Source organism: Amblyraja radiata, chromosome 24 (genome assembly GCF_010909765.2).
Source record: "Amblyraja radiata isolate CabotCenter1 chromosome 24, sAmbRad1.1.pri, whole genome shotgun sequence".
Classification (NCBI taxonomy): domain Eukaryota; kingdom Metazoa; phylum Chordata; class Chondrichthyes; order Rajiformes; family Rajidae; genus Amblyraja; species Amblyraja radiata.
This window is the reverse complement of record NC_045979.1, coordinates 37507256-37527446: the sequence shown is the minus strand read 5'-3', so window position 1 is coordinate 37527446 and position 20191 is coordinate 37507256. Positions and strand designations below refer to the sequence as shown.

The 20191-nt window shown below is 42.2% G+C and overlaps 1 protein-coding gene across 1 annotated transcript in view; it reads right to left on the bottom strand.

The window, feature by feature from the left end:
• Positions 1-3455: 3455 nt before the first annotated feature.
• The window catches only part of LOC116986654 (chitotriosidase-1-like), a 31173-nt gene continuing 14437 nt past the window's right edge, over positions 3456-20191 (bottom strand). Inside the window, exons 3-7 of the mRNA XM_033042228.1 lie at positions 18159-18215; positions 12826-12991; positions 11841-11965; positions 5016-5139; positions 3456-3665 (exon numbers count right to left, since the gene is read on the bottom strand). Of these exons, the coding sequence (XP_032898119.1) occupies positions 3456-3665; positions 5016-5139; positions 11841-11965; positions 12826-12991; positions 18159-18215 (682 nt within the window). The remainder of the gene's footprint in view (positions 3666-5015; positions 5140-11840; positions 11966-12825; positions 12992-18158; positions 18216-20191) is intronic.

Sequence of the window (20191 nt, the reverse complement as noted above, 5' to 3'; positions counted from 1 at the left end):
GGGGAATATTAATCAATGTGGTCCTTAGCTTCAAGAAGCATCACATACATGTCTTTATCCTACATGAGCATGATCTTATTGGTAGCATGAAATTACTTGCCTGGCTGATCAGTTTGCATAACACAGGATTTAGCTACTGCTTGATATCGCCTTTATTTATGTTAGGCGATGACTTATCCATTGGCTGACGAAGTGAACTACAATGTTACAGACAGGACTAATATAGAAATATTTAAAAACAAACACATATTTGAATCATAGCGCTGAAAGAGTAATAGCAAGCCACCATAAATAAATATATCAAAATAATTTATAATAAATAAATAATGTATACTTTGACATCGATACTTCGCATATTATCATATCCAATCCAAACTCCTTCCTTGACAGCGAATGGAATCTTCTGAATAGAATTCCAATGTTTATCTGCTCCTTTCAAAAACTCACAGATCTGTTAATAAGAAAGATTAAACGTTGTTCATACATATTAGTGGATCACTTGAACGTTGTACTTGAACTTTGTCATCTTCCTAAGTTCTCTCCCAGTTTCACATCCTCTCCCCTTCTGTGCAGCCTGTTTAGTTTCATTGATTGAAAGAAACAGCTCTTTGTTTTTTGCTCAAGATTTCAGTGTCTGCAGTCTCTTGTGGCTCCAAGTAACGTCTAGATCTTTGACGCCGAGGGACATGGAATTAGTTTAATTTAGTTTAGAGATACAGCAGGAAACAAGCACTTTAGTCCACTGGGTGCAAACTGACCAACAATCACCTGTTCACACTAGTTTCATGTTTTTCCACTTTCTCATCCACTCCATACACACTCGGGGTGTATAATTTACAGAGACCAATTAACCTACAAATCTGCATGTCTCTGGAATGTGGTCATAAGGAATAGAAGAATTAGGCCATTCGGCCCATCAAGTCTACTACGCCATTCAAACATGGCTGATCTATCTCTCCCTACCCCATTCCCCTGCCTTCTCCCCATAACCTCTGACACCTGTACTAATCAAGAATATATCTCTCCTTAAAAATATCCTCTGAATTGGCCTCTACAGCCTTGTGTGGCAAAAAAATTCACAGATTCGCCATCCTCTGACTAAAGAAATTCCTCCTCATCTCCTTCCTAAAAGAATGTCCTTTAATTCTGAGGCTATGACCTCTAGTTCTAGACTCTCCCACTAATGGAAACATCCTCTCCACATCCACTCAATCATTCTTCTGAACTCCAGCGATTATAGACCCAGGGCCGACAAACATTCATCATAGGTTACCTACTCATTCCTGGGATCATTCTTGTAAACCTCCTCTGGATCCTCTCAGGAGCCAGCACATCTTTCATCAGATATGGTGCCAAAACTGCTCACAATATTCCAAATGCAGCCTTACCTGTGCCTTATAGAGCTTCAACATTACATCCCTGTTTTTGTATACAAGCCCTCTTGAAATAAATGCTAGCATTGAGTTTGCTTTCAATGTGGGAGGAAACCCGCACAGTCACAGGGAGACCATGCAACCTCCACACGTACTCAGCAGGTCAGGAAGTATTTCTGAGAATGGATTGATGATGTTTTGGGTTAGAATCCTTCTTCAGATTGGGGAAAGGCTCCAATCTGAAACATCACCTTCCTCGCTCTCCACAGATGCTGCCTGACTTATTGAGTTACTCCAGCACTTTGTGTTATGCTACTAATTTAATGATTGCAGAGGTGTAAATGTGCCTTTAAAATAATATTTTTTCTCCGAGGAGTGTAACATGTGGGTAACCAAAATTAACTGTATTCTGGTGGTGTAAAGGTTTGAGGGATATTTCTGACAGACTGGATATATTGATGAATTTAGAAGCTTGCAATAATTCTCTTTGGTTTAAAATATATTTGCTAAACATAAGGCGTTGAGCAGGCACCATGCATGTGTGTAACATTATAATCCTTTACGATCAAAACAGAAGAAGTGCTTGGAAGCTGCAAGCTCAGGCAGCAGTATCCAAGTTGGCTACCAAGATGGGTGGCATAGTGGTGGAATTGCTGCCTTGCAGCGCCGGAGACCCAGGTTCGATCTTGACGTTCTCCCAGTGAGGTTTTCCTCGGGTGCTCCGGGTTCCTCCCACACTCCAAAGATATACTGGTTTGTAGGTTAATTTGGCTTTGGTAAAAATTGTAAATTGTCCCTAGTGTGTAGGATAGCGTTAGCTTATGGGGATAGCTGGTCGGTGGGCCTATTTCCACGCTGTATATCTAAACTAAAACTAAATTATCAGAAATTATAAATGAGAGAAATCCACAATAGTGATGTCTGAAAGTGAGGATATCCATATTTAAATGATTATTTTTTAGATGACACATAATTTGAATCCAGGGTGAAACATAATGCCAAATTGTGAGGAACCCAATTTCTAGGTGTTACGTGTACCTAAAATTAGGTATTTAGTTATTGAGCCAAACGTCCCATTTTTAAATTGACACTTTGACAGCCTTCAGCTCCAAATATAGCTGCAGCACTCTGAATTATCATTTCCAACAAACAATTTCAAGAGCTGTGCTGTTCTCATGTCAATGCTTTAACAATGTGAACAATTTTGCAGACATAAGGAACTGCAATTGCTGATATAGAAAAAAAAAGACCCAAGTGCAGAAGTACCTCAGTGGTGTCAGGCAGGATTGCTGGAGAATATGGCTAGGTGATGGAAAGAAGGGTCCAGACCCAAAATGTCACCTATCTAATGTTCTCCAGAGATGCTGACTGACCCACTGAGTTGCTCCAGCACTTTGAAAAAAATTGACTTTCTCCATCCCACCCACCGCACATTTCCTTTGCGGAGTACTGTAAGTCTTTTATGATCTACTCTCTAACTGAATTTTCACATCCCTGTCTAGAAGAATACAGGTAAAGATCTCAGAACAAGGTTTTGTTATTCTTATGGTGTTCAAAATGATGGGGAAGTTATGGATTTTAATAATAAATGGGGCCACTGGTTTGCACATGCACAAAATAGAACATAGAACAGTACAGCACAGGAACAGGAACTTCGGCCTACAATGTCTATGCACAACATGATACCAAGTTAAACTAATCTAATTTGCCTGCACCCAATCCATGCCCCTTTATTACCTGCATATCTATGTGCTTATCTAAAAGCTTCTTAAATACCAATATCGATCTGCCTCCACGAACACCCTGGCAGCACGTTCCAGGCACCCACCACTGTGTAAAAAAAACTTGTCCCACACATCTCCTTGAATCTTTGGCCCACTCACCTTAAAGCTATGTTCCCTGGTCATTAACATTTCCATCCTGGGAAAAAGGGTACTGACTGTCTACCTTAGTGATAAATACATTTAAAAATCTAATATATAATATATGAATAACTATTTAATACATACATTTATCATAATCATAGATTTAGGATGAATATAAATACAACTAGCACTTAGTTTTGATTTTAACTTTGCTCAATTACAATGATATTAATGTTTTTAGCACCTCATAATATGCCATGGTACCAGGCTGATTTGTATATCTGCCATTTGGACCAGGACCATTTGCTGGAGCACCAATACGCCAACTTGTGGTTTGAAGTTTGAAGCTCCGTCCGTAAGTTCCAATTCCAACTAGTAGTTTTTTTCCTGGTGAACCTTGAGACCTGTAATATTTAACAGCATATTCCTGTAACAGATGAAATTTGAACAATGAATTTGGGAAAGGTTAATCATTCAACTTTTGTTTTAAGAATAATTCAAACATCAGTTACAATGGGTTTAGGTTTATTACTGTGATGTGTATCAAGGTACAGTGAAAAGCTTTGTTTGGCATGCTATCTAAACAGATTGAATATACCATACATAAACACGATCAAGTCAAGCATAACTACAATAGGTTGAGCAACGCGGAAGATACAGAGTGCAGAATATAGTTTTCATCATTGTAGCGCATCAGTTCCATCAACAAAGTCAAATGTCCGCAATGGGGTGGAGGTGAATTGGACATACCCTAGCTTATTGGGTGGGCGGCGCAACTCACGTCGCAGCGGCCTCTGCAGTCCGTCTGTCGTTTTTTTTTTGTTGTCTCGTTTGAATGTAGTTTTTTTTTTAATGGGTATGTGTGTGGGGGCAGGGGTGGGGAAACTTTTAAAATCTTTCCCCTGCACAGAGAACCTGACCTTTTCTCTGTCGGGTCTCCGTTGTCGTTGGGGCCTAGCACCGTGGAGCGGCCTCCAACCGGAACGACCTGGGGCTCCAGTCGCGGAGCTGCGGACCTACTTACCATCGTGGAGCTGGCCGAGTTCGGAGCGGGAGGAGCTGTGGTGGCGCGCTGCTGCGACCCGACCCCAGAGATTCGGAGGCTCCAACCGCAGGTCTGGTGGACAGTAACACCGGGAGCCCGCAGGTCTCTGCTGGGAGACCGCTTTTCGGGGCTTCCATAACGGCGATTTCTCCTGCCCGAGTTGCAGGACCTTACATCATCGCCTGGAGCAGGGCCTTACATCATCGCCCGGCGCGGCTTTAACGGTCGTGGGACTTGCTAGCGCCCGCCAGGGGCTCCAACACCAAGGCATCGCCCGGAGCGCGGCCTTGCATCACCCGGCGCGGTTTTAATGGCCGCGGGACACTTACCATCGCCCGCCGGGGGCTTTGACTCTGACATCGGGAGGAGAATGAGGAGTGCAGGGGAGAGATAAGACTTTGCCTTCCCTCAGTGAGGAGGCGATTCACTGTGATGGATGTTTGTGTAAATTGTGTTGTGTCTTGGTTCTTTTTCTTGTGTGTATGACTGCAGAAACCAAATTTCGTTTGAACCTCAATGAGGTTCAAATGACAACAAATAAGTTGTATCATTATGGATGGATCATTCAGAAGCCTAATAACACAGGGAAATAAGTGGTTCGGGTGGTGCCACATCTAAGGTTCTGCTGGACAGGAACAGGGTGAAGCAGGAATGACTGGGGTGGGACGAGTATTTGATAATGTAGTTATTACATCTGTCATATACCACCAAGAAATGATTTTGCTAACATACCACATTCAAATACTGCAGCTCTCCGTGTTCATCTTTATTTTGACGCAAAGGACTATGGTGTCCAATGAAAACATTCCATGGACCATGGAAATCAAATGCCATCACAATGATGAAATCCAAATATCTACAAAAATGAAAATAGAGGAACTTAAATGATAATTAACAATACTGATTCATCTTGCTAAAAAAAAAATCAATGACATACATTTGAAGTTTTGTACAGCAGAAAAATAGGTTATTCAGCTCATCATATCTATACTAACCTTTTAGCTCATCTGGCAGGCAAGGTAAAGTATTAAGAGATTTTACAGGTATATTAAGTGTACAAGGACTGGGGAGAGAATAGGTCAGCATGGTCATCCTTGTGAAGAGTCACAAGAGATGAGGGAGATATTAAATTAATATTTCTCATCCGTTTTCACTAAGATTGTGAAAGCTGTGGATGTTGTGATGTCTTAGATCATATATAAACTACTAAAGTGTTATGAGCAGTTTTAAGGTACATTAAGAACTCCCTAGAGTCTGACTGAGTGTATCCTTAGACCATTTGGGAAGAAATTGCAGAGTCCTTCCCGGCGTAGAACAGCACCGCGAACGCAGCAGCCCCCTCCGGTCAAAAACAACGGCGGCGGTAAACTAAGTGCCCAATGACGACAACGTACTTTCACCGACCACCCGTACACTTTGGCCACGACAGGGCCCCCACTGACTGTCGCTGTCCACCGGGCCACTCCGGCCCTGTCCGTTTACACAGGGACGACGTGACAACTTTTAACAGCACCAAGGGAGGACGTTTATTATTCCCTCCCGTGTCTTATTTAGTTTTATCATTTATCGCGATTTCCCTTCTTTTTTTTAAACTAGTAAAGCGGGGTTTTTAATCTTTTAAAATCTTTTATCGCGCAAGGAAATCTCTGTGCTACCAACCGAGACCAATTTTATCGAGACTTTCTTTTTAAACTAGTAAACCTGTTATCGTGCATTTCATGCTGCCAGACGAGACCAATTTTGTGAACTTCGCTGGTAACTTACTGCTTTTAACTGTTTTTAACCTTGAAGATTTTCCTGCCACCCAGCACAATTGCAATATATACCATAGACTACTGTAACCTCGCTCGTGCCATATTGGATTTCTAAAATCGAAGATTGAATTAGTACCATGCTTGGATCTGGAAGAATACGAAACACATCAACACCAGTGTGGCATTTCGTTCTGTTGATTGCCTTCTCCCAACTTGGATTGAGGACTTTACATGAATGTGATTCTGGTCCGTCAAAAATTAGTGTCCAGAAGACGTACGTAAATACGTTTCGTGGAAATGGGTCGAAACACTCAGCTACCCTAGAGGTCGCCTACCATTGTTCATTATTGTCAATTTACATCAACCTCAACCCTGGCCCAAAAGGTCAGCACCGTGGATGTAAACCAAAGTACCCGTGTGGTTTGTGTTCATTTGCTGTTAAAGATTCTGGCATTCAGTGCTCGATGCACAAGTTGGTTTCATCTGAACTGCTCCAATCTGTCAAACGACACTTTTGGGTTTCACTCCAAAAATCCAAATGCCATCTGGTTATGTCCATTGTGCGATGTCATCAATCTTGCTAGTTCATTTTTTGACTCGTCAAGCGACCTTACAAGTATGCTCAACTTGAGCAATTCATTTGAAAATCTTACATCTCTGAGTGATGACCCTGATTGTGACGTATGGAATCATGAGAATTTAAGATCATCCAGCCCAAATTGTGCTGACCACTTACCGAAAATAACACTTTAAAAAACTGCTTCTAGGTAGTCTTGTGGAACGACATGCAAAGCAGAAAAAAAACCTCTGTTGAAATGTGCGAAGACAAAGGATGGCTGGACCGTTGTTGGGAAAGATGGTAAAAGTAATACCCCTGTTGATGACAATCCTCCATCCTCCCCCGACACCAGCTATCACACCCGTCAACATGTTAATGGACAAAGAAATGCGTGTAATGGTGATGCTCAAAAGGAGATTCATGGTACCAACAAAGATATTGATCACAATTATGTCAGCAATGAACATGGGATCAAAATCGGTCTTATAAATTGAGCTGGACCTTGGGGCTGAATCTTGGCTGGGCCCATCAATCAAATCAGAAAATCATTTTCCCTCCTCACCTCCAAATTTTTAGAAAGGACAGAAACACGCATGGAGTTAACAATACCATTCCTTGTTTTGAAAGAACAGACTTAGACAGCGACTCTGAGCAAATCTGGTGTCAAGCTACACTCGAGTCGTTACAGATCGGAAGCTTTTACCGACTACCTGACATGAAAACGGAGCCTCTTTTAGATCTTGGATCAAACATTCCAAAATTAACGCCTCGTCACACTCTCCACTTATCATCCTGGGGGGCGATTTCAATGTCCCGGGTGTAGATTGGTCTGATGGCATACAAAGCGAACCAAAAGGGGCTCTCCAGGAAGCACTAGCTGACCTTACTCTGGAAAATCACCTGTCCCAAAAAGTCACTTTCCCTACTAGGCGTGATGAGACAAGTGACACCGAAAATACTTTAGATTTATTGTTCACTTCACATCCAGATTTAATTTCGGAAGTTTCATCGTGTGCTGGAATTAGCGATCATTATATTATCCAAGCAAAACTGCACACAAAGCTTAAAGTTCCTTCAAAACCACCGCGTAAAATTTCCCTCTGGAGAAAAGTGAACAGCGAGGAATTTAAAGACTTAGCAAAAAAAATGGGAAAAGATTTCTTCAACCTGCAACCAGATAAAAGATCCGTAAAAGACAACTTGGTGTGTCTGAGAGACTCTTTAAATAATATTGATGAAGCCGAATAAAGTTACAAAAATAAGAAAAAATTAAAATAGGTTTCTGGGCTAGCTTACAGCTTATATTTAGTGACAAATTAGGCTTGCCTCAGGTTGCAGTGTGTGGGATAATAAATACCATAACATTATCTCCCAAGGGAGGAAGTGACAGAGAAAGAAACAGCTAGTCACATCTTTGAAGTAAGATACCGTAAACCAAATGACCAATGTTTATGGGGGAGGAGGCGATAAAGGAAGAGAGAAACAGCTAGTCACATCTTTGAAGTAAGATGCCGTAAAACAAATGGCCTATGTTTATGAGGGACCAAGTGACAGAGAGGAAGCAGCGAAAGAGATAGGGTGATCTCTTTGAAGATAAAATGACCTAAAACAAATGGCCAATGTTTTTAGTATATCTTGTACCATGTAAACAAAAGGCCTTTGATGTGATGCATTCTGTGGAAACCTTTTCCTGTACCTCTGACCATGACTAATGTCTGTGGAATGTGCTAAGGGGACAAAAAAACCCTATTTAAGGCAATGTAATTCTGTTGTTCAGAGAAGTGGACTGAGGACAGTCGAGTGTCTACATTCGTTCACTTGACTGGAGTTCTCCCTCCCTTCCATCGGCCGATGTTAAGTAAAGTTTTGAACTGGTCTACCAAACAGTTTGTGTGGTGTCTGTTTATTAAGAAGCGAACCTGGTTTAGTTGTTAAGAAAAGTAGCTTTTTCATTGGCGTAGTTATGCAGGCCTCGCTGGGACCACATCAACGGCTGACTGTGCAAGAGGTTGCAGAGGTTGCCGGGATTGGAAGGGAGATAACTGAGCTCTATCGGCCCCCTTGTAAGACCGACTCCCTAGAAACTCCCGGGAACGTCTGTGATCCTTCATCAGACATTGAATTGGTTCCCTGCCGAGGTTCTTAGAAACAGACAAAGGTAAGACCAGTTGGGCTTTATATGTTTTTTTAAGAAAGGATTGTGTATGTATTTTTAAGACAGAATTGTGTATGTATTTTTAAGAAGGAATTGTGTATATTTTTAAGAAGGACTTGAGCGGTTTCTCTTTCTCTCTCTCTCTGTCTATCTCTCTTTGTTTTCTTTTTTTTTCTCTCTCTACTAAGGGCTCATCGGCCTCATTGAGACATCCGTGATTTGTCGGGTTGAGATACGGGAGGTGAGGTGTGCGTCTGGCTTATTGAGACATCCGCAGAGTTATCGGATTGAGAAATAAGTGGCGTTGTATATTAAGTTTAAAACGTCTGCCAGGTTGACACTGGGGTCTCGGTTATAGAGTTGGCCTCGTTGAGACACTTGGGTCGTATATTAAAGAGTTAAAAAGTCAGCCAAATTGAGAAACTGGGGTCTCGAGTAGCGAGTCGGCCTGGTTGATATATTTGGAACGATTCGGAATTAAGAAGTCTGTTTTCTCTCTCTTTCTATCTATCTATGGGGAATGCTCTGGATAACAGTCCAACATATGTGTTATTTGAATTCTAAGTATAATAAGAAATTTAGAATGTTAAGAACCTGGTTTAGTTGTTAAGAAAAGTAGCTTTTTCAATATTGTCACAAATCATGTTCCTCAAAAACTCATTAAGGGCCGTATACGTCCTCCTTGGTTTTCGGCAAAACTGAAACGTCTCTGCAGTAAGAAAGAGAAGTTTTATATCCGTGCCAAAAAAAGGGGCACAAAACTGGACTGGGACAATTTTACTAGAGTGCGAAAGCAAGTCGATCGTGCTCATAGGCAACATGTTTCTTCTATTCTTGGGGGAGAGCAACCCAAGGCTTTTTGGAGATATGTGAAATATAGACGGACAGACAACACTGATGTCCAGATACTTAAAGTGAACAACTGTCTGATCACTGAGGACCAGGCGAAAGCAGAAGCTCTTGCAAACCAATTTCAACACGTTTTCACCGGGGAAGATATGGAGCCTTCATCATTTCCAGATCTACCGCCCAGCCCGTTTGCTGATATGCCTGCTATTAAAATTGAGGTTGAAGGTGTCAAGAAGTTATTGCTCAACATCAATACCACAAAAGCAATTGGACCAGATCAGATACAGAATCAAGCCCTCACAATCGCGGCCGAAGAACTGGCTCCAGTTTTGAAGTTCATTTTCCAACAATCGCTTGACTCAGGTGATGTTCCGCTGGATTGGAGGAAGGCTAACATCACTCCTCTCTTTAAGAAGGGTTCAACCATCAACCCAGTGAATTATCGTCCTGTTTCATTAACAAGTACTTGCTGCAAACTGCTGGAGCATTAAATTGATAGTAATCTGATGCAAACATAACATTCTTGCTGACAACCAACATGCATTTAGGAGGCATAGATCATGTGAGTCTCAGCTTATCCTGACGACAAATGATCTGGCCAAGCACCTTGATGGTAACGTCATCACGGATTTAGTAGTGCTAGACTTTTCTAAAGCATTTGATATCATCCCACACCAGAGACTGCTTCGGAAGCTTGACTTCTATGGTATTCGTTCCAACACGAAACGATGGATTTCAAGTTTCCTGACAAAACATCTTAAGCGCGTGTGTGTGAATGGAAAGAGCTCCAATTGGCGTCCAGTGTTGAGTGGTACACCTCAGGGCACAGTACTTGGCCCACATCTGTTTTTGCTTTACATAAATGACATCCATGAAAAAGTCACAAGTAAGAGCAGACTATTCGCTCATGATTGTTTGCTGTACTGTCCAATTAAGTCAGCTGATGATGAAGATGATCTCCAAAAGGATCTCGATACAATGGTTGAGTGGTCACAACAATGGGGCATGCAGTTCAACCCTTCCAAATGTGAAACCTTGCGTGTCACCCGAAAGAGGAATCCAGGTGAAACAACTTACAATATACTTGGTGCCACCCTTGAAGAATCCAAACAAACCAAGTATCTTGGCATCAAATTGCAGAATGATCTACGTTGGAATGGTCAGACTCATCATGCAACGGTGAAAGCAACAGGTGTCCTACATTTTCGGAGGCGCAACTTTCATCATTGTTCAACTTCTGTCAAGGAGAAGTTATACTTCACCCTCGTTAGACCTCATTTGGACTACACAGTTGCAGCATGGGATCCATACACAAATAAAAACATTTCTTCCATTGAATGTGTCCAAAGACAGGCAGCTCGATTTGTTACTAACACCTATGAGAGAGAAGCGAGTGTTACCAAACTTCTGAATTCACTGGGGTGGAACCCTCTCCAAGACAGACGTGAAGCTCACCGTTTGACCTGTTTTTACAAAATGTTAAATGGTCAGCTCGACATAGATTACAAGATATACACCAAACCCAAACCAATTAGGAGCAGAGGGCATTCGATCCAATTTGAGGTTCCAGCTACCAAGACAGATGTGTACAGCAATTTGTTCTTCCCCCGCACAATTAAAGCATGGAATAATCTCCACCCTACTATAGTTACCCAACCAGATGCAACTAAACTCTTTCTTCCCAAAAACCCTTTCTGGCTTAAGTCCTCCCTCCACCACCTCCAGTTTAAATTCCAATTTGGAATATTTTGGAGGACCAAGAAACCAAGATATTTGCATCATCTTTAGCCACGGGTAATGTCTGGAAGGCTGGAGCATATCACCAAAGTACTGAAAACTTCTGACAAGCAGCACTGGCATAGACAAGTGTAGATTTCCTGCACAGAACAGGTTTAGAGTACCTATATAAGGGCAGAAGAATTTCTAGTACATTTAGGAGAATAAATTAAGAAGTTACACATTGTAACTTTGTCCGAATCCTTATTGAACAGATGAAAACATCCCGTCTTCCTTTTATTTTACAATCTATATATATGTATGAATAATTTGTATATATTTATGTCTGATTTAATCATCAGCTTGGCATCAGATGATTTTATCCCTTATTTTCTCTTCATTGTTTTCAATTTTGTGATTTCTTTTTAATATTAGACTCAGACCAAAAATTCCCAACGATTTTTGGTCAACTTGAAAGCTAAAAACCATGTAAACAATTTCTATTAAATGAAGTATATACTTACTTAGAAACTATGCCAAGTTCATAACTATCATCAATTAACTGTTTACCAGCAGACATAGAAGCTACAAGCATCAGTTCATGTTGTTGTGTATCTGTTGCCTCTTCAACAAAGGCAATTTTCATTTCCTAGGAGGAAAATAAAGAATCATTAGAGTAATATTTTGGATCAATGGCCCAAAAGGGCAATTACTTGGATCGCAGACCAGGTATTGAATGAATGAATGAATACGTTTATTGGCCAAGTATTCACATACAAGGAATTTGCCTTGGTGCTCCCCCCATCAAGTAACAACATGACATACAGTGACAGTTAGGAATGACACATAATACATTAAACAGTAATTATAAAACATTATCGATTTGTTACCTTTGTTCTAACACTTTCCAGGTAACGCTTCCTCATGGAAATACAAAAGCCTTTTCTTCTTAATTTATTTTTAATTTTTAGCGATACAGCATGGAAATAGATCTTCAGCTCGCCGAGTCCACGCTGATCATCGATCACCCGTTCACACTAGATCCATGAAATCCCATTTTCCCTACATACTAGGGACAATTTACAGAGGTAAATTAACCTATAAACCCGCACGTCTTTGGGATGTGGGATGAAACCGGATGGCCTGGAGGAAACCCACGAGGTCACAGGGCGAATATGCAAGCTCCACAAGAACAGCACCCAAGGTCAGGATCAAACCTGGTCTCAGGTGCTGTGAGGCAGCGGTTCTACCAGCTGTGCCACTGCTGTTAAAATGGTGAGCAAAAAGCAAAGTGCTGAGGTGCTCATGCCAAAACAACACAGGGTTTCAGTACAGTACACTAAAATAATAACCCTCTTGAAAATGTTTGGATTTAGCCTGAAAATACATCCAAATAAAGATGAGGCAAACTAAAATATAATTGATTTTAGGATATATGACATTTAATAGTTAAAAATATTAAAGCATTTGCACAACAAAGATTTGTATAATTAAAGGCTGTCTTCTTACCTCAATCAATCTTGTGTAGAGATTTTTGTTTTCTGCTGGGTTTCCTTTAGCCCCGGGATAGTGCCAAGCTAAATCTATACCGTCAAATTTAAATTGTCTCAGGAAGCTAATCACAGACTTGATGAATGCCCGTCTAGTTGATTGAGTGGACACCACATTGTTGAAACTGATGAAGAAGCCGGAATAGTTAGAAAAAACAACAAATACATGTTGGAAGGAACTGCAGATGCTGGTTTAAACTGAAGATAGACACAAAATGCTGGAGTAACTCAGCAGAATAGGCAGCATCTCTGGAAAGAAGGAATGGGTGATGGGTGAGATCAGGTAGGTGCAGGCAGACTGAGCAAAGGTGCTCAGCGAACTATGTCCTGGTTGCCAAAGAACACCTTTACTCGGTCCGCCTGATCTGCTTGTTGCCAAACACTTTAATTCCCATTCCCACACTGACCTTTCTGTCCTAGGCCTCCTACATTGTCAAAGTGAGGCAAAACGGAAATTGGAGGAACAGCATCTCATATTTCATGTGGGGAGCTTACCACACAATGGTATGAATATTGATTTATCTAACTTCAAGTAACACCTGCATTCCCTCTCTCTCCATCCCTCCCCCACCTATCGCACCAGCTTCTGGTTCTCACCTAGCAAAATGCCTCTTCCTTTATCATTGTTACTTTTTTGCATATCTTTCATTCATTTGTTCTATATCTCTCTACATCCCCGTCTGTATCACTCATTTCCCTTTCCCACAACTCTCACTGTAGAAGGGTCTCGACCTGAAACACCACCCATTCCTTCTCTCTAGAGATGCTGAGTTAATCCAGTATTTTGTGACTAAACGACAGATATATAGTGCGCTCCATAGTGTTTGGGACAAAGGCCCATTTAAACCAAAATGTATAAAAATGGCCTTTAATAAAATCTGACAATGTACACTTTAACCACATGTGATTTATCTATCTATCTATCTATCTATCTATCTATCTATCTATCTATCTATCTATCTATCTATCTATCTATCTATCTATCTATCTATCTATCTATCTATCTATCTATCTATCTGTCTATCTGTCTGTCTGTCTGTCTGTCTGTCTGTCTGTCTGTCTGTCTGTCTGTCTATCTATCTATCTATCTATCTATCTGAGGGGAGGAGCCATCTTGGTGAACGGCTGCTAACCAGCAGCCGTCCGTTTTAAATTCGTTTTTTTTAATAGTTTTTAGTGAGTCCTGTTTTTTGTTTGTAGGGGATATGGTCTTTTTAATGTGGGGGGTAGGTGTAAACTTTATTTCTAGGTCCCTACCTGGTCGGTGTGGCAGCCTTTTCTCCGGGCTGCCCGTCGACCCGTCCTCGTGGCCAAAGATCTTATAAGATCTTTGCTCGTGGCCTACCAGCGGGCTTGGAGCGCCGTTTCCTGGCGGGGACCGCCCAGCACCTCGGCCTCGGCGGCGGCACAGCGTTGGAGCGGAGCAGAGTGGAGCGGGCGACGCCTTGCCTGGGTCGCCGCGCTGGAGCTCTGGCGAGCTGGACCGCCGAGAGCAACATCTCCGGGCTGCGGGTCTGCGGAGCGGAGAGGCGGCGAGGTGGCAGTGCGGAGAGGCGGCAGTGCGGAGAGTCGGCACCGACTTTTTCATCGGGAGCCTGGGAGCTCCAAACCGGCGCGGCCTTGTCGGCTTCGGCAGCCGCGGTCTCCAACCAGGAAGCGGCCGTTCCAGGTGGCCCAGCCGACGAAAGGACTCTCCCGACGCCGGGGCAAGACCACCCGGTGAGAACGGCCAGGGACATCGGGCCTCCGTAGAGGCAATTGCGGTGGCCTCAATAGGCCTGACTTTGGGGTGAACATGGGGTGGGGACTGGACATTGTGCCTTCCCCCACAGTGCTATCCACTGTGGGGGGATGATTTTTTTGTCTAATTGTAGTCCTGTAGGTCTGTGTCCAAGATGGCTGCTGTGAAGAGAGAGTGGACGCTGGCGCGCTTTGGCTGCCGCTGCTCTCTCTTCACACTGTGTTTTTGATTTTCTGTTTTTGGATTGAATTCTGTTTTTAATTTGTGTCTCTGTGATGTCTTTATTACTTGTTATATTCCGATTATATGTTTTTATTCCGATTACTATGTAAGGTGTCCTTGAGATGTCTGAAAGGCGCCCATTAAATAAAATTTATTATTATTATTATTATTATTATCATCTATCTATCTATCTATCTATCTATCTATCTATCTATCTATCTATCTATCTATCTATCTATCTATCTATCTATCTATCTATCTATCTACTATTAAAACTCTGTGGCTGCCGCCTGCCGTGCGGCTGCCTTTCTGCCTTTGATTCATTGCCACGCCGAATCCAGACGCTCAATCGCCAAGATCTTTTCCATTTCGGTAGAGATTTCACTTTTCTTTCTAAGTATCCGCTCCTCATTACATTTCGGCGTGTTTAAGTACACGTTTTTAATCAAATCCCTCTCCGCCCCCCCCCCCCCCCCCCACTCACTCATTTTGTCGCCTCCTGCTGGCCAGCGACCATAACGGCTGCTGGCGCCATTTAAAACGCCATTTAAAAACAGCCGCACTGCTCATTCCTGAGCCGCTTGAGTTGGAGGACCACGTCTCCCGTGGGGGCTACGGGTAGGGAACGGCTGCGTTGGGGGAGCAGACCCAACGGGTCTGCCCTTGGTCTAGTTTCTATTATAATTCTCAAATCTAAAATCGAAATGATGGATCTTTGTCCCAAACATTATGGAGGGCACTGTAGTTGTGTTACATTTCTTGAATTAAAATGAATTGATACATTTTCTGGACAAATGTATTTAGTGGAGAAGCCCATTTTTCTTGGTACCGATATTTGGATGCACAAATGTACATTATCATTAAGGTATAAAGTTAGAAGTTTCAATTTCATTTTCTGTGTTCTCATTTCAATAGTTATTTTATTTACAGCTTAGAAAATGTTAATGATGCTGCACGGGTCTGTGGAATTAGCTTCTGCAATGCATTAAAACGTTTACTGATGACATTGAATTTGAAGAGAGGACAGTGGCCACTGAAAGAACATTAATAAAATATTTGCCAACACACCAACCAGGAAGTTGGACAGTGAGAATAGAGTTAAAGAAATTCTACCTGGAATCAAGAACCAGGGGACATCGGTATAAGGTGAGGGTGGAAAGATTTAATAGGAACCCGAGGGGCAACTATTTTTTACACAAAGGGTGGTAGGTATATGGAATGAGCTGCCATAAGAGGTACTTGAGGCAGATATTATCACAATGTTTAAAAAAACATTTGGACAGTTAAATGTTTAGCATAAATTTAGAAGGATATGGGCCAAAAGCAGGCAGATGGGACTAGTGCAGATGAGGCATGTTGGTTAGTGTGGGCAAGTTGGGCTGAAGGACCTGTTTCTGTGCTGTATGTCTCTATAACTTTAAGGAGGCAGGTGAAAATGTGCGTTCACGCTTGGCTAATGGAACCTCAGAGGAAGTGCGTCCTTGAATGTTAGGGAAAGGAACTAGAGAGGAGCAGACCTGATCGTTTCAGTTTTTCTTTTGCATGTCCAGTAGCTCCTGGAAAATACACACTCAAAACTGCACATTCAAAGTACCAAATGTTAAGTCTTTGGATGTCTATTTGTCATGACTTTCTTCAACAGCAATCTGTGTAACCAAAGGTTGACTCACATCAGTGAGAAGACTTCAGTGAGAGAATATTCATTGCCAAGTCACCCAACAACAAATCAAATAGGCTTGGATTCTAGTAGGTCATTTTGTTTTGGTCATTTATGCTTCTCCCACATCCTCTCCAGCTCCCCATTCATATCAGTTGAAAGAAGGGAGAAAAGTCAATGAGGCTCACTTTTCCAAACTCCACTTGCAGCTTTATAGCTTTTGGAAAACAATTACGGCTAATTTTGTTTTACATAGAAACATAGAAAATAGTGCAGGAGTAGGCCATTCGGCCCTTCGAGCCTGCATTTAATATGATCATGGCTGATCATCCAACTCAGTTTCCTGTACCTGCCTTCTCTCCATACCCCCTGATCCCAAGGGCCACATCTAACTCCCTCTTAAATATAGCCAATGAACTGGCCTCAACTACCTTTTGTGGCAGAGAATTCCACAGATTCACCACTCTCTGTGTGAAAAAACATTTTCTCATCTCGGTCCTAAAAGATTTCCCCCTTACCCTTACCCTTAAACAGTGATTCCTTGTTCTGGACTTCCCCAACATTGGGAACAATCTTCCTGCATCTAGCCTGTCCAACCCCTTAAGAATTTTGTAAGTTTCTATAAGATCCCCCCTCAATTTTCTAAATTCTAGCGAGTACAAGCAGAGTCTATCCAGTCTTTCTTCATATGAAAGTCCTGACATCCCAGGAATCAGTCTGGTTAACCTTCTCTGTAATCCCTCTATGGCAAGAATGTCTTTCCTCAGATTAGGAGACCAAAACTGTACGCAATACTCCAGGTGTGGTCTCACCAAGACCCTGTACAACTGCAGTAGAACCTCCCAGCTCCTATACTCAAATTCTTTTGCTATGAATGCTAACATACCATTCGCTTTCTTCACTGCCTGCTGCACCTGCATGCCTACTTTCAATGACTGGTGTACCATGACACCCAGGTCTCGTTGCATCTCCCCTTTTCCTAATCGGTTCAGCATTCAGATTAAAGTCTACTTTCCTGTTTCTGCCACCAAAGTGGATAACCTCACATTTATCCACATTATACTGCATCTGCCATGCATTTGCCCACTCACCCAGCCTATCCAAGTCACCTTGCAGCCTCCTAGCATCCTCCTCACAGCTAACACTGCCCCCCAGCTTCGTGTCATCCGCAAACTTGGAGATGTTGCATTCAATTCCCTCGTCCAAATCATTAATCTATATTGTAAATAGCAGGGGTCCCAGCACTGAGCCTTGCGGTACCCCACTAGTCACTGCCTGCCATTGTGAAAAGGACCCGTTTACTCCTACTCTTTGCTTCCTGTCTGCCAGCCAGTTCTCTATCCACATCAATACTGAACCCCCAATACCATGTGCTTTAAGTTTGTATACTAATCTCTTATGTGGGACCTTGTCGAAAGTCCAGATATAACACATCCACTGGTTCTCCCTTATCCACTGTACTAGTTACATCCTCGATAAAATTCTATATGATTCGTCAGACATGATTTACCTTTCATAAATCCATGCTGATTCCATGTTTTAATGTTGAACACAATTGTGGAAGGCCTATAATTTATTTGTTATAAATTCAACAGTTTTTCAAGGTAGCACTGATGAACATGATTGTAGTTATTGATATCTTTTATTAAAAATGCTTGTCACATTTTCTTACCGTGCGGATCCAAATATCCACCCTCCAACAGACAGCAGCGTCTTCAACTTGTGATTTCTTTGAGAAATAAAGTATTTTGTGATGTTACTTTAACAATTCATTTAAGCTTTGTATCTTATAAACAAAAACTGTTGGTTTAAAGAATCACCCATGCAAGTACCTCGTAACATAACCCTGAGTGTTGCATTTAATATCAGAGATCTCCTGCACAAATATGTGCATATCTGGTCTGTCCTCTACAATGGAAATATATTATTAAATCAAGGGGCTAGAGATTGAATAAGTTAGCACCATAGGTGCTATGGAATGTAATATCTCCACTTTAGAGCGAGTGCTCTTTGTACATTTTGAATTTGTTAGCAGCACACTGTGCTCCTTATATAATTAAATATACAGATTTAGAGCATGGGAGGGAGCTCATGTTGTTCGACCTCCCCATGGTGCGCCCTGTCAACTGACCTCAGTCAGGCGATCGACAACTAACATGGACAGCAGCAGCGTCGCAGCTTGGCGTCAACCCGGAGCAGGTGCCCCTTTTAGGGCGGGCACCTACGGATTTAGACCTGGATGGCATCACCCTGCTGCAGACATTTGCTGCCTCAAACGCAAAAAGAAGATGAGTTAATCCTGGTTTTCCTAAACCTCATAATGTTTACCTTAATAAAAACACAGGCCACTTTCAAAAAGGGATTTTGTTTTAGCAGTTGTTGTGCAGCACCTGCACTATGTAAGGGGTTGATCAATCACTCGTATTTTGGTAGGGAATCTATAATTACATCTTTGTCATAGGTGCCTCAGTCCTAATTTCACAGAGTGAACAGCAGGAATATTAGCTTCAGGACAAGAACTGATTTGATTAGGAAAAGGGGAGATGCAACGAGACCTGGGTGTCATGGTACACCAGTCATTGAAAGTAGGCATGCAAGTGCAGCAGGCAGTGAAGAAAGCGAATGGTATGTTAGCATTCAGAGCAAAAGGATTTGAGTATAGGAGAAGGGAGGTTCTACTGCAGTTGTACAGGGTCTTGGTGAGACCACACCTGGAGTATTGCGTACAGTTTTGGTCTCCTAATCTGAGGAAAGACATTCTTGCCATAGAGGGAGTACAGAGAACGTTCACCAGACTGATTCCTGGGATGTCAGGACTTTCATATGAAGAAAGACTGGATAGACTCGGCTTGTACTCGCTAGAATTTAGAAGATTGAGGGGGAATCTTATAGAAACTTACAAAATTCTTAAGGGGTTGGACAGGCTAGATGCAGGAAGATTGTTCCCGATGTTGGGGAAGTCCAGAACAAGGAGTCACTGTTTAAGGGTAAGGGGGAAATCTTTTAGGACCGAGATGAGAAAATGTTTTTTCACACAGAGAGTGGCGAATCTGTGGAATTCTCTGCCACAGAAGGTAGTCGAGGCCAGTTCATTGGCTATATTTAAGAGGGAGTTACATGTGGCCCTTGTGGCTAAAGGGATCAGGGGATATGGAGAGAAGGCAGGTACAGGATACTGAGTTGGATGATCAGCCATGATCATATTGAATGGCGGTGCAGGCTCGAAGGGCCGAATGACCTACTCCTGCACCTATTTTCTATGTTTCTATGAAGCAAAGCAAACATGCCCCAATGGTTCAAGGTGGGAAGTGATGTAGGATTCATAGAATCATAGAGTGATACAGTGTGGAAACAGGCCCTTCGGCCCAACTTGCCCACATTGGCCAACATGTCCCAGCTACGTTAGTCCCATGACTATACATCTCTATAAGATCACAACTTATTCTCCTGCATTCAAAGGGGAAGGGTCCCAGCATACTCAACCTCTGCCTCTAGCTCAGATCCTCTTGTCCTGGCAATATCCTTGTAAATCTTCTCTGCACCCTTTCCAGCTTGACATCTTTCCTATAACATGGTACCCAGAACTGAACAATACTCTAAATGCAGCCTCACCAACGTATTATACAACTGCAACATGATCTCCCAACTTTTTTACTCAATACTCTGACTGGCTACTACTTTGGCCAATGCGCCAAAATCCTTTAT